The sequence below is a fragment of the Lucilia sericata genome, unplaced genomic scaffold, assembly GCF_015586225.1.
Source record: "Lucilia sericata isolate MDLA Ls3-8-SP2 unplaced genomic scaffold, ASM1558622v1 Contig000946F_arrow, whole genome shotgun sequence".
Lineage (NCBI taxonomy): Eukaryota > Metazoa > Arthropoda > Insecta > Diptera > Calliphoridae > Lucilia > Lucilia sericata.
Genome location: NW_023994931.1, coordinates 140,690 through 153,030, shown reverse-complemented (window position 1 = coordinate 153,030; position 12,341 = coordinate 140,690). Strand labels below are relative to the sequence as shown.

Genomic DNA, 12,341 nt, shown 5'->3' with positions numbered 1-12,341 from the left:
TAGAACTGAACTAGAAGTGAACTAGAACTGAACTAGAAATGAACTAGAACTGAACTAGAACTGAACTAGAACTGAACTAGAACTGAACTAGAACTGAACTAGAACTGAACTAGAACTGAACTAGAACTGAACTAGAAACTGAACTAGAACTGAACTAGAACTGAACTAGAACTGAACTAGAACTGAACTAGAACTGAACTAGAACTGAACTAGAACTGAACTAGAACTGAACTAGAACTGAACTAGAACTGAACTAGAACAGAACTAGAACAGAATTGGAACAGAACTAGAACAGAACTAGAACAGAACTAGAACAGAACTAGAACAAAACTAGAACAGAACTAGAACAGAACTAGAACAGAACTAGAACAGAACTAGAACAGAACTAGAACAGAACTAGAACAGAACTAGAACAGAACTAGAACAGAACTAGAACAGAACTAGAACAGAACTAGAACAGAACTAGAACAGAACTAGAACAGAACTAGAACAGAACTAGAACAGAACTAGAACAGAACTAGAACAGAACTAGAACAGAACTAGAACAGAACTAGAACAGAACAGAACTAGAACAGAAATAGAACAGAAGGCGAACAGAACTAGAACTCAATAAATAAATATCGAAATTTTCAAAAAATATCAATAATAAATTGAAATATCTAGAATATTTATGACAAAGTTTATAAGTTTATTATTTTAACAACAATTAAATAAAGTAAATATGACTCACAGGATGTAAGCTATTCATCACATGTAAGAGTATTATTACAACCCAGCAAAAACTTACATTAAAATGAAATGAGTTAAAAAGCTAATATGCGCTACTTACTCACTATTGCTTTTTAACTCAGAGTGATGATTTTGAAGACCTGTCTCGCTTACAGATTATTACTTAAATAAGTACTTATAAATTGGGAGTTAACAAGTTTTTTGGTGTAAAGCAAAAACATAATACGAACCGATGTCTTGTGTTCGTAAGTCCGATTTCTTACACACAACTCCGCATCTTAGTTAATTTAATGGTTTTCACCTAGAAACACGCCATATGAATTGCAGACTATATTATTATAAAATAAAATAAAAATTACCCTTCATAATTATTATGATCTTTTTAAGTGATATATTTATTAAAATTTCGTAGAATTTTTTAAAATAATGTTTTTTACAATTTAAAAAGAATTCTATTTTTATTAAATGTTATATCTTTTTTTAATTGTTTAAAGCAAAGACTATATAAATTTGTATCAATTTAGCTAAAACGCAAACAAAGCCCTTGTCTTATCTAATAATTTTTTGGGTGATTTTTTCGCATATTTATTTAACTTTTTTTATTCCCCCGTTATACATATTTATTATTATCGTTATAGAGATGTTGGCCATACAAGAAAAACAAACGAAATCAGTATTTTACACAATTTTATCTCAAAAAAAAAACTATTAGCAATTGATAGGGGGAAAAGCGGAGCAAGCCCTAACGCATATAACTCGCTTATAGTACAATCGCCTCGTTTGCTGTATAGAATCTATCGGAAATGCAAAAGAAATGATAAAAACCATTTGTTGTTAACAAATTAATTGTTAGTAATAATTTAAAAGCCGTGGCAATACGAACGTCTGTGCTCTTTATCGATATTGTCAAATTATTGTAGACAATTGTGGTGAAAAGATCGTTTAAAGAACGAAGAATAAATACTCGTTAGAATAATAGACAAAAAAATTTAAAAGTATTAAAGAAATTTGCTAATACTTTTTAATATTTAAAAGAACATATTTTTTTAAAAACAAAATTAAGTAAAATATATAAAAAATGAAATTATTTTATATATTTTTACTAGCGGCACTGACAGTGACCCATTCCAAAGGTACGAAATTTGAATGGAAATTCAGTTTTGAAAACTGATTTTTTTTAAAAGATTAAACAAATGTCTGTGAATAAAAAAATCTATAAAAGTTTTAATATGTGAATTCTAAATTAATAAACTTTTTAAATAAATTAAACAATATATTAAAAAATACAACAAAAACGTTCAAAATTTTAATAACATATGGAAAATATTAATAAAATAATTATTAATATTATAAATCAAGATTTTAATTAAAAAAATTAAATTAAAATCTCAGCATCAGGAAAAAGTACTTGAATTTTTTATTTACTTTTCATAAAATAAAATATTCTAGAGAGAGTTTAATGGGAACTATTTCAGATCCTTTAATTACACAGACCAACCAAGATTGAGCAGAGCATAGTATGAATCTGGCCTCAGATCAGTTTATCGAAATATCATATTCTTGAACACCTGATGCGATGGATGAATTCTGTGTCCAGATTCAATTCCAGTGTTTGGTCTCTAGGTTTTGAATTTATTCAAATTTTTTGATCTGTGTCATCTTGGAACTTGTGATAAACTGAACTAGAACTGAACTAGAACAGAACTAGAACTGAACTAGAACTGAACTAGAACTGAACTAGAACTGAACTAGAACTGAACTAGAACTGAACTAGAACTGAACTAGAACTGAACTAGAACTGAACTAGAACTGAACTAGAACTGAACTAGAACTGAACTAGAACTGAACTAGAACTGAACTAGAACTGAACTAGAACTGAACTAGAACTGAACTAGAACTGAACTAGAACTGAACTAGAACTGAACTAGAACTGAACTAGAACTGAACTAGAACTGAACTAGAACTGAACTAGAACTGAACTAGAACTGAACTAGAACTGAACTAGAACTGAACTAGAACTGAACTAGAACTGAACTAGAACTGAACTGAACTAGAACTGAACTAGAACTGAACTAGAACTGAACTAGAACTGAACTAGAACTGAACTAGAACTGAACTAGAACTGAACTAGAACTGAACTAGAACTGAACTAGAACTGAACTAGAACTGAACTAGAACTGAACTAGAACTGAACTAGAACTGAACTAGAACTGAACTAGAACTGAACTAGAACTGAACTAGAACTGAACTAGAACTGAACTAGAACTGAACTAGAACTGAACTAGAACTGAACTAGAACTGAACTAGAACTGAACTAGAACTGAACTAGAACTGAACTAGAACTGAACTAGAACTGAACTAGAACTGAACTAGAACTGAACTAGAACTGAACTAGAACTGAACTAGAACTGAACTAGAACTGAACTAGAACTGAACTAGAACTGAACTAGAACTGAACTAGAACTGAACTAGAACTGAACTAGAACTGAACTAGAACTGAACTAGAACTGAACTAGAACTGAACTAGAACTGAACTAGAACTGAACTAGAACTGACTACTAGAACTGAACTAGAACTGAACTAGAACTTAACTAGAACTGAACTAGAACTGAACTAGAACTGAACTAGAACTTAACTAGAACTGAACTAGAACTGAACTAGAACTGAACTAGAACTGAACTAGAACTGAACTAGAACTGAACTAGAACAGAACTAGAACTGAACTAGAACTGAACTAGAACCGAACTAGAACTGAACTAGAACTGAACTAGAACTGAACTAGAACTGAACTAGAACTGAACTAGAACTGAACTAGAACTGAACTAGAACTGAACTAGAACTGAACTAGAACTGAACTAGAACTGAACTAGAACTAGAACTGAACTAGAACTGAACTAGAACTGAACTAGAACTGAATTAGAACTGAACTAGAACTAGAACTGTTCATTTTTCCAGTGTATTGCGAAATATAATAGACATTTTATTATTAAAAAAAATGTTAATGTAATAAAACAAAGATATCAATAAAATTAAGATAAAATCAAAGTCATGTTGCTTCTTGTTATAGATTTTTATAAATTTTTCATTTCAAATGAATCATTTTAAATTATGTTTGTAATTAAAAACATATATTTTGTCTCAATAAAAACTATTCAACGAAATTTGAAACTAAAAAATAATAATTTTAAAATTAGGAACTATAGAACTAAATAAGATTAATTTATTTTTAGCTGAAATTTTACAATGTTACGTTTGCGATGGCGACGATTGCTCCGATATTTCAAAAATGACCAAAGAATCTTGTGGACCTGAGGAAATAACAACACCAGAACCTGAGCCAGTATCAACAACGGAATCAACAAGTGGAACGGAAACTACCGAATCACATGATACAACAACTGAATCAGGTTCAGGAGAACCGGAAACAACAACGGAATCTGGCGAAACAGCATCGACTACAGAAAGTCCTGAATCAACAACAGGCTCAGGCGCAACAACGACTACTGAATCTGCAGCACCAACAACAACAATTGCTCCAGAAACGACAACAATTGGAAGTGAAACAACATCGGAAGCTAGTCCTGAAATAACAACTACTAGTGCTCCGGAAACAACCACTTCAGGATCTGTTACAACAACTAATACACCTGAATCAACATCAACTGGTGCTACAGAAACGACAACTAATACACCTGAATCAACAACAACTGGTACTCCAGAAACAACAACTTTAGAAACTATTACTACAACTAACACACCTGAATCAACAACAACTGGTGCTCCAGAAACAACAACTTCACAACCCGAAACAACAAGCATTAAACCCGAATCTACAACTATTAAAGATCCGATAACAACGACTTTGGGGACAGTTGAGCCAGAATCGACTACTGTTGACGATCCGGTAACAGCACCATCTACAGTTCAACCCGAAACAACAACTGTTTCAGCACCAGAAACCCCAACCTCAGGTCCTGCAACAACAACCATTGCAACCGAAACTACAATTGGTAATTCTCCTTTAACAACAACTGTAAAATCCGAATTGACTACCAACGAACCAGAAACAACAACCGTTTCCTCACCAGTAACCACAACTGCAGATTCTACAACAACAACCAATACAGCCGAAACAAAAACTGTTAATACCAAATCAAAACGTTCAATTTCTCCATCAGCTATATTACTAAACAATTATCGTCGTATTTCCCGTAGTCGTCGCGATACCAGCGGAATCGGCTATAGCTGTTACTCTGTGGAATATAAAGGTTAGTTTCAAGTTAAATCAAATCATCAAAAGTTCGGATTTATTATCTTTCTCTACTAAAGATTTAATTGATTTTACAAATAAATTAATTACTATTATTATTATTTTTCCTTCAACAGACAATGATAAAACCAAACTGAAAAAGGGCTGTGTTGCCATACCAACTGAAAAATCTGCCTGTGAAGTGGTTGCTGATAAGGTCGGCGAAGAGAACATGATTAAAGACTCCTGCAAAGTTTGCATGAATAATTTATGCAATTCCAGTTCCATGCTGCAGTTTTCCATTTTAACACTATTCTTGGCCATATCTGTTAAATTTTTAATGTGATTTTATATATTTGTATAATATTTTTTAAAATAATTAGTTTTATATTAATGTGGAAAAATAAATAATTAAGAATACAACAATACTAAATTATTCCTTTTATTTCACAACAAAAATCAATATTTTGAGTGAAAACTTAAAAGTCCATTTTCTGGCTAAACTAGAGGCGCTACGACAAAAAGAAAGAAAATCTGTGATCACTTCAATTTCCCATCAAACTTGATTTTTTGAGTGAAAACATAAAAGTCCATTTTCTGGCTAAACCAAAGCGCTAGGACAAAAAGAAAGAAAATCTGTGATCACTTCAAATTCCCACCAAATATCGATTTTTTGAGTGAAAACATAAAAGTCCATTTTCTGGCTAAACCAAAGGCGCTACGACAAAAAGAAAGAAAATCTGTGATCACTTCAATTTCCCACCAAATATCGATTTTTTGAGTGAAAACATAAAGGTCCATTTTCTGGCTAAACTAAAGGCGCTAGGACAAAAAGAAAGAAAATCTGTAATCACTTCAATTTCCCACCAAAAATCGATTTTTTTAGTAAAAACATAAAAGTCCATTTTCTGGCTAAACTAGAGGTGCTACGACAAAAAGAAAGAAAATCTGTGATCACTTCAATTTCCCATCAAACATCGATTTTTTGAGTGAAAACCTAAAAGTCCATTTTCTGGCTAAACTAGAGGCGCTACGACAAAAAGAAAGAAAAACTGTGATCACTTCAATTTCCCATCAAACATCGATTTTTTGAGTGAAAACCTAAAAGTCCATTTCTGGCTAAACTAAAGGCGCTAGGACAAAAAGAAAGAAAATCTGTGATCATATCAATTTCCCACCAAAAATTGATTTTTTGAGTGAAAACATAAAAGTCCATTTTTTGGCTAAACTAAAGGCGCTAGGACAAAAAAAAAGAAAATCTGTGATCATATCAATTTCCCACCAAAAATTGATTTTTTGAGTGAAAACATAAAAGTCCATTTTCTGGCTGAACTAAAGGCGCTAGGACAAAAAGAAAGAAAATCTGTGATCACTTCAATTTCCCACCAAAATCCTAATTTTTGAGTGAAAACATAAAAGTCCATTTTTTGGCTAAACTAGAAGCGCTAGGACAAAAAGAAAGAAAATCTGTGATCACTTCAATTTCCCACCAAAAATTGATTTTTTGAGTGAAAACCTAAAAGTCCATTTTCTGGCTAAACTAGAGGCGCTACGACAAAAAGAAAGAAAATCTGTGATCTCTTCAAATTCCCACCAAATATCGATTTTTTGAGTGAAAACATAAAAGTCCATTTTCTGGCTAAACTAGAAGCGCTAGGACAAAAAGAAAGAAAATCTGTGATCACTTCAATTTCCCATCAAACATCGATTTTTTGAGTGAAAACATAAAAGTCCATTTTCTGGCTAAACCAAAGCGCTAGGACAAAAAGAAAGAAAATCTGTGATCACTTCAAATTCCCACCAAATATCGATTTTTTGAGTGAAAACATAAAAGTCCATTTTCTGGCTAAACTAAAGGCGCTAGGACAAAAAGAAAGAAAATCTGTGATCACTTCAATTTCCCATCAAACATCGATTTTTTGAGTGAAAACATAAAAGTCCATTTTCTGGCTAAACCAAAGCGCTACGACAAAAAGAAAGAAAATCTGGGATCACTTCAAATTCCCACCAAAAATCGATTTTTTTAGTAAAAACATAAAAGTCCATTTTCTGGCTAAACTAGAGGTGCTACGACAAAAAGAAAGAAAATCTGTGATCACTTCAATTTCCCATCAAACATCGATTTTTTGAGTGAAAACATAAAAGTCCATTTTCTGGCTAAACTAGAGGCGCTAGGACAAAAAGAAAGAAAATCTGTGATCACTTCAATTTCCCACCAAAAATCGATTTTTTGAGTGAAAACATAAAAATCCATTTTCTGGCTAAACTAAAGGCGCTAGGACAAAAAGAAAGAAAATCTGTGATCACTTCAATTTCCCACCAAAAATCGATTTTTTGAGTGAAAACATAAAAGTCCATTTTCTGGCTAAACTAAAGGCGCTAGGACAAAAAGAAAGAAAATCTGTGATCACTTCAATTTCCCACCAAAAATCGATTTTTTGAGTGAAAACATAAAAGTCCATTTTCTGGCTAAACTAAAGGCGCTAGGACAAAAAGAAAGAAAATCTGTGATCACTTCAATTTCCCACCAAACTTGATTTTTTGAGTGAAAACATAAAAGTCCATTTTCTGGCTAAACCAAAGCGCTAGGACAAAAAGAAAGAAAATCTGTGATCACTTCAAATTCCCACCAAATATCGATTTTTTGAGTGAAAACATAAAAGTCCATTTTCTGGCTAAACTAGAGGCGCTAGGACAAAAAGAAAGAAAATCTGTAATCACTTCAATTTCCCACCAAAAATCGATTTTTTTAGTAAAAACATAAAAGTCCATTTTCTGGCTAAACTAGAGGTGCTACGACAAAAAGAAAGAAAATCTGTGATCACTTCAATTTCCCATCAAACATCGATTTTTTGAGTGAAAACATAAAAGTCCATTTTCTGGCTAAACTAGAGGCGCTAGGACAAAAAGAAAGAAAATCTGTGATCACTTCAATTTCCCACCAAAAATCGATTTTTTGAGTGAAAACATAAAAATCCATTTTCTGGCTAAACTAAAGGCGCTAGGACAAAAAGAAAGAAAATCTGTGATCACTTCAATTTCCCACCAAAAATCGATTTTTTGAGTGAAAACATAAAAGTCCATTTTCTGGCTAAACTAAAGGCGCTAGGACAAAAAGAAAGAAAATCTGTGATCACTTCAATTTCCCACCAAAAATTGATTTTTTGAGTGAAAACATAAAAGTCTATTTTCTGGCTAAACTAGAGGCGCTAGGACAAAAAGAAAGAAAATCTGTGATCACTTCAATTTCCCACCAAAAATCGATTTTTTTAGTAAAAACATAAAAGTCCATTTTCTGGCTAAACTAGAGGTGCTACGACAAAAAGAAAGAAAATCTGTGATCACTTCAATTTCCCACCAAAAATTGATTTTTTGAGTGAAAACATAAAAGTCCATTTTCTGGCTAAACTAGAGGCGCTAGGACAAAAAGAAAGAAAATCTGTAATCACTTCAATTTCCCACCAAAAATCGATTTTTTTAGTAAAAACATAAAAGTCCATTTTCTGGCTAAACTAGAGGTGCTACGACAAAAAGAAAGAAAATCTGTGATCACTTCAATTTCCCATCAAACATCGATTTTTTGAGTGAAAACATAAAAGTCCATTTTCTGGCTAAACTAGAGGCGCTAGGACAAAAAGAAAGAAAATCTGTGATCACTTCAATTTCCCACCAAAAATCGATTTTTTGAGTGAAAACATAAAAATCCATTTTCTGGCTAAACTAAAGGCGCTAGGACAAAAAGAAAGAAAATCTGTGATCACTTCAATTTCCCATCAAACATCGATTTTTTGAGTGAAAACATAAAAGTCCATTTTCTGGCTAAACTAGAGGCGCTAGGACAAAAAGAAAGAAAATCTGTGATCACTTCAATTTCCCACCAAAAATCGATTTTTTGAGTGAAAACATAAAAATCCATTTTCTGGCTAAACTAAAGGCGCTAGGACAAAAAGAAAGAAAATCTGTGATCACTTCAATTTCCCACCAAAAATCGATTTTTTGAGTGAAAACATAAAAGTCCATTTTCTGGCTAAACTAAAGGCGCTAGGACAAAAAGAAAGAAAATCTGTGATCACTTCAATTTCCCACCAAAAATTGATTTTTTGAGTGAAAACATAAAAGTCTATTTTCTGGCTAAACTAGAGGCGCTAGGACAAAAAGAAAGAAAATCTGTGATCACTTCAATTTCCCACCAAAAATCGATTTTTTTAGTAAAAACATAAAAGTCCATTTTCTGGCTAAACTAGAGGTGCTACGACAAAAAGAAAGAAAATCTGTGATCACTTCAATTTCCCACCAAAAATTGATTTTTTGAGTGAAAACATAAAAGTCCATTTTCTGGCTAAACTAGAGGCGCTAGGACAAAAAGAAAGAAAATCTGTAATCACTTCAATTTCCCACCAAAAATCGATTTTTTTAGTAAAAACATAAAAGTCCATTTTCTGGCTAAACTAGAGGTGCTACGACAAAAAGAAAGAAAATCTGTGATCACTTCAATTTCCCATCAAACATCGATTTTTTGAGTGAAAACATAAAAGTCCATTTTCTGGCTAAACTAGAGGCGCTAGGACAAAAAGAAAGAAAATCTGTGATCACTTCAATTTCCCACCAAAAATCGATTTTTTGAGTGAAAACATAAAAATCCATTTTCTGGCTAAACTAAAGGCGCTAGGACAAAAAGAAAGAAAATCTGTGATCACTTCAATTTCCCACCAAAAATCGATTTTTTGAGTGAAAACATAAAAGTCCATTTTCTGGCTAAACTAAAGGCGCTAGGACAAAAAGAAAGAAAATCTGTGATCACTTCAATTTCCCACCAAAAATCGATTTTTTGAGTGAAAACATAAAAGTCCATTTTCTGGCTAAACTAAAGGCGCTAGGACAAAAAGAAAGAAAATCTGTGATCACTTCAATTTCCCACCAAAAATTGATTTTTTGAGTGAAAACATAAAAGTCTATTTTCTGGCTAAACTAGAGGCGCTAGGACAAAAAGAAAGAAAATCTGTGATCACTTCAATTTCCCACCAAAAATCGATTTTTTTAGTAAAAACATAAAAGTCCATTTTCTGGCTAAACCAAAGCGCTACGACAAAAAGAAAGAAAATCTGTGATCACTTCAAATTCCCACCAAATATCGATTTTTTGAGTGAAAACATAAAAGTCCATTTTCTGGCTAAACCAAAGCGCTACGACAAAAAGAAAGAAAATCTGTGATCACTTCAAATTCCCACCAAATATCGATTTTTTGAGTGAAAACATAAAAGTCCATTTTCTGGCTAAACCAAAGGCGCTACGACAAAAAGAAAGAAAATCTGTGATCACTTCAATTTCCCACCAAATATCGATTTTTTGAGTGAAAACATAAAGGTCCATTTTCTGGCTAAACTAAAGGCGCTAGGACAAAAAGAAAGAAAATCTGTGATCACTTCAATTTCCCACCAAAAATTGATTTTTTGAGTGAAAACATAAAAGTCCATTTTCTGGATAAACTAGAAGCGCTAGGACAAAAAGAAAGAAAATCTGTGATCACTTCAATTTCCCATCAAACATCGATTTTTTGAGTGAAAACATAAAAGTCCATTTTCTGGCTAAACCAAAGCGCTAGGACAAAAAGAAAGAAATCTGTGATCACTTCAAATTCCCACCAAATATCGATTTTTTGAGTGAAAACATAAAAGTCCATTTTCTGGCTAAACTAAAGGCGCTAGGACAAAAAGAAAAAAATCTGTGATCACTTCAATTTCCCACCAAAAATTGATTTTTTGAGTGAAAACATAAAAGTCCATTTTTTGGCTAAACTAGAAGCGCTAGGACAAAAAGAAAGAAAATCTGTGATCACTTCAATTTCCCACCAAAAATTTATTTTTTGAGTGAAAACCTAAAAGTCCATTTTCTGGCTAAACTAGAGGCGCTACGACAAAAAGAAAGAAAATCTGTGATCACTTCAATTTCCCATCAAACATCGATTTTTTGAGTGAAAACATAAAAGTCCATTTTCTGGCTAAACCAAAGCGCTAGGACAAAAAGAAAGAAAATCTGTGATCACTTCAAATTCCCACCAAATATCGATTTTTTGAGTGAAAACATAAAAGTCCATTTTCTGGCTAAACCAAAGGCGCTACGACAAAAAGAAAGAAAATCTGTGATCACTTCAATTTCCCACCAAATATCGATTTTTTGAGTGAAAACATAAAAGTCCATTTTCTGGCTAAACTAAAGGCGCTAGGACAAAAAGAAAGAAAATCTGTAATCACTTCAATTTCCCACCAAAAATCGATTTTTTTAGTAAAAACATAAAAGTCCATTTTCTGGCTAAACTAAAGGCGCTAGGACAAAAGAAAGAAAATCTGTGATCACTTCAATTTATGAGTGAAAACATAAAAGTCCATTTTTTGGCTAAACTAAAGGCGCTAGGACAAAAAGAAAGAAAATCTGTGATCACTTCAATTTCCCACCAAACATCGATTTTTTGAGTGAAAACATAAAGGTCCATTTTTTGGCTAAACTAACGGCGCTAGGACAAAGAGAAAGAAAATTTGTGATCACTTCAATTTCCCATCAATCATCGATTTTTTGAGTGAAAACATAAAAGTCCTTTTTCTGGCTAAACTAGAGGCTCTAGGACAAAAAGAAAGAAAATCTGTGATCACTTCAATTTCCCACCAAAATCGTATTTTTTGAGTGAAAACATAAAAGTCCATTTTCTGGCTAAACTAGAGGCGCTATGACAATAAGAAAGAAAATCTGTGATCACTTCAATTTCCAACCAAAATCGTATTTTTTGAGTGAAAACATAAAAGTCCATTTTCTGGCTAAACTAAAGGCGCTAGGACAAAAAGAAAGAAAATCTGTGATCACTTTAATTTCCCATCGATGTATGAGTGAAAACATAAAAGACCATTTTCTGGCTAAACTAAAGGCGCTAGGACAAAAAGAAAGAAAATCTGTGATCACTTCAATTTCCCACCAAAATCGTATTTTTTGAGTGAAAACATAAAAGTCCATTTTCTGGCTGAACTAGAGGCTCTAGGACAAAAAGAAAGAAAATCTGTGATCACTTCAATTTCCCACCAAATATCGATTTTTTAAGTGAAAACATAAAGTTAATTTTTTGGCTAAACTAAAGGCACTTTCGCTGACTCACCCATTTCAAATTCAAAAATAACGGTTATAACAGTAACTGGCAAACTTTCTAAAACATTAATAAAATTCTTTACTGTTATTAACATTTTCTGCTTAATTTAACATAGTATAATCAGTACAACTAAACAATTTGACTAAAATGAGAAAAAATCTTATCATTTGCTCCGGCTGTTAACAATTGCGAGTTATTTGTCAATTGATAAGAACTTTCAAACAAATTAAA

General features: G+C 32.4%; 1 protein-coding gene across 1 annotated transcript; it reads left to right on the top strand.

Annotated features, from left to right (window-relative positions):
• Nucleotides 1-1,560: 1,560 nt before the first annotated feature.
• On the top strand, nt 1,561-5,405 carry LOC119609169 (mucin-5AC-like). Its single transcript, XM_037963887.1, has 3 exons — nt 1,561-1,862; nt 3,960-4,997; nt 5,116-5,405. Exons 1-3 carry the CDS (start codon nt 1,808-1,810, stop codon nt 5,322-5,324), a joined length of 1,302 nt encoding a protein of 433 aa, XP_037819815.1. The 5' UTR covers nt 1,561-1,807; the 3' UTR covers nt 5,325-5,405.
• Nucleotides 5,406-12,341: the final 6,936 nt, after the last annotated feature.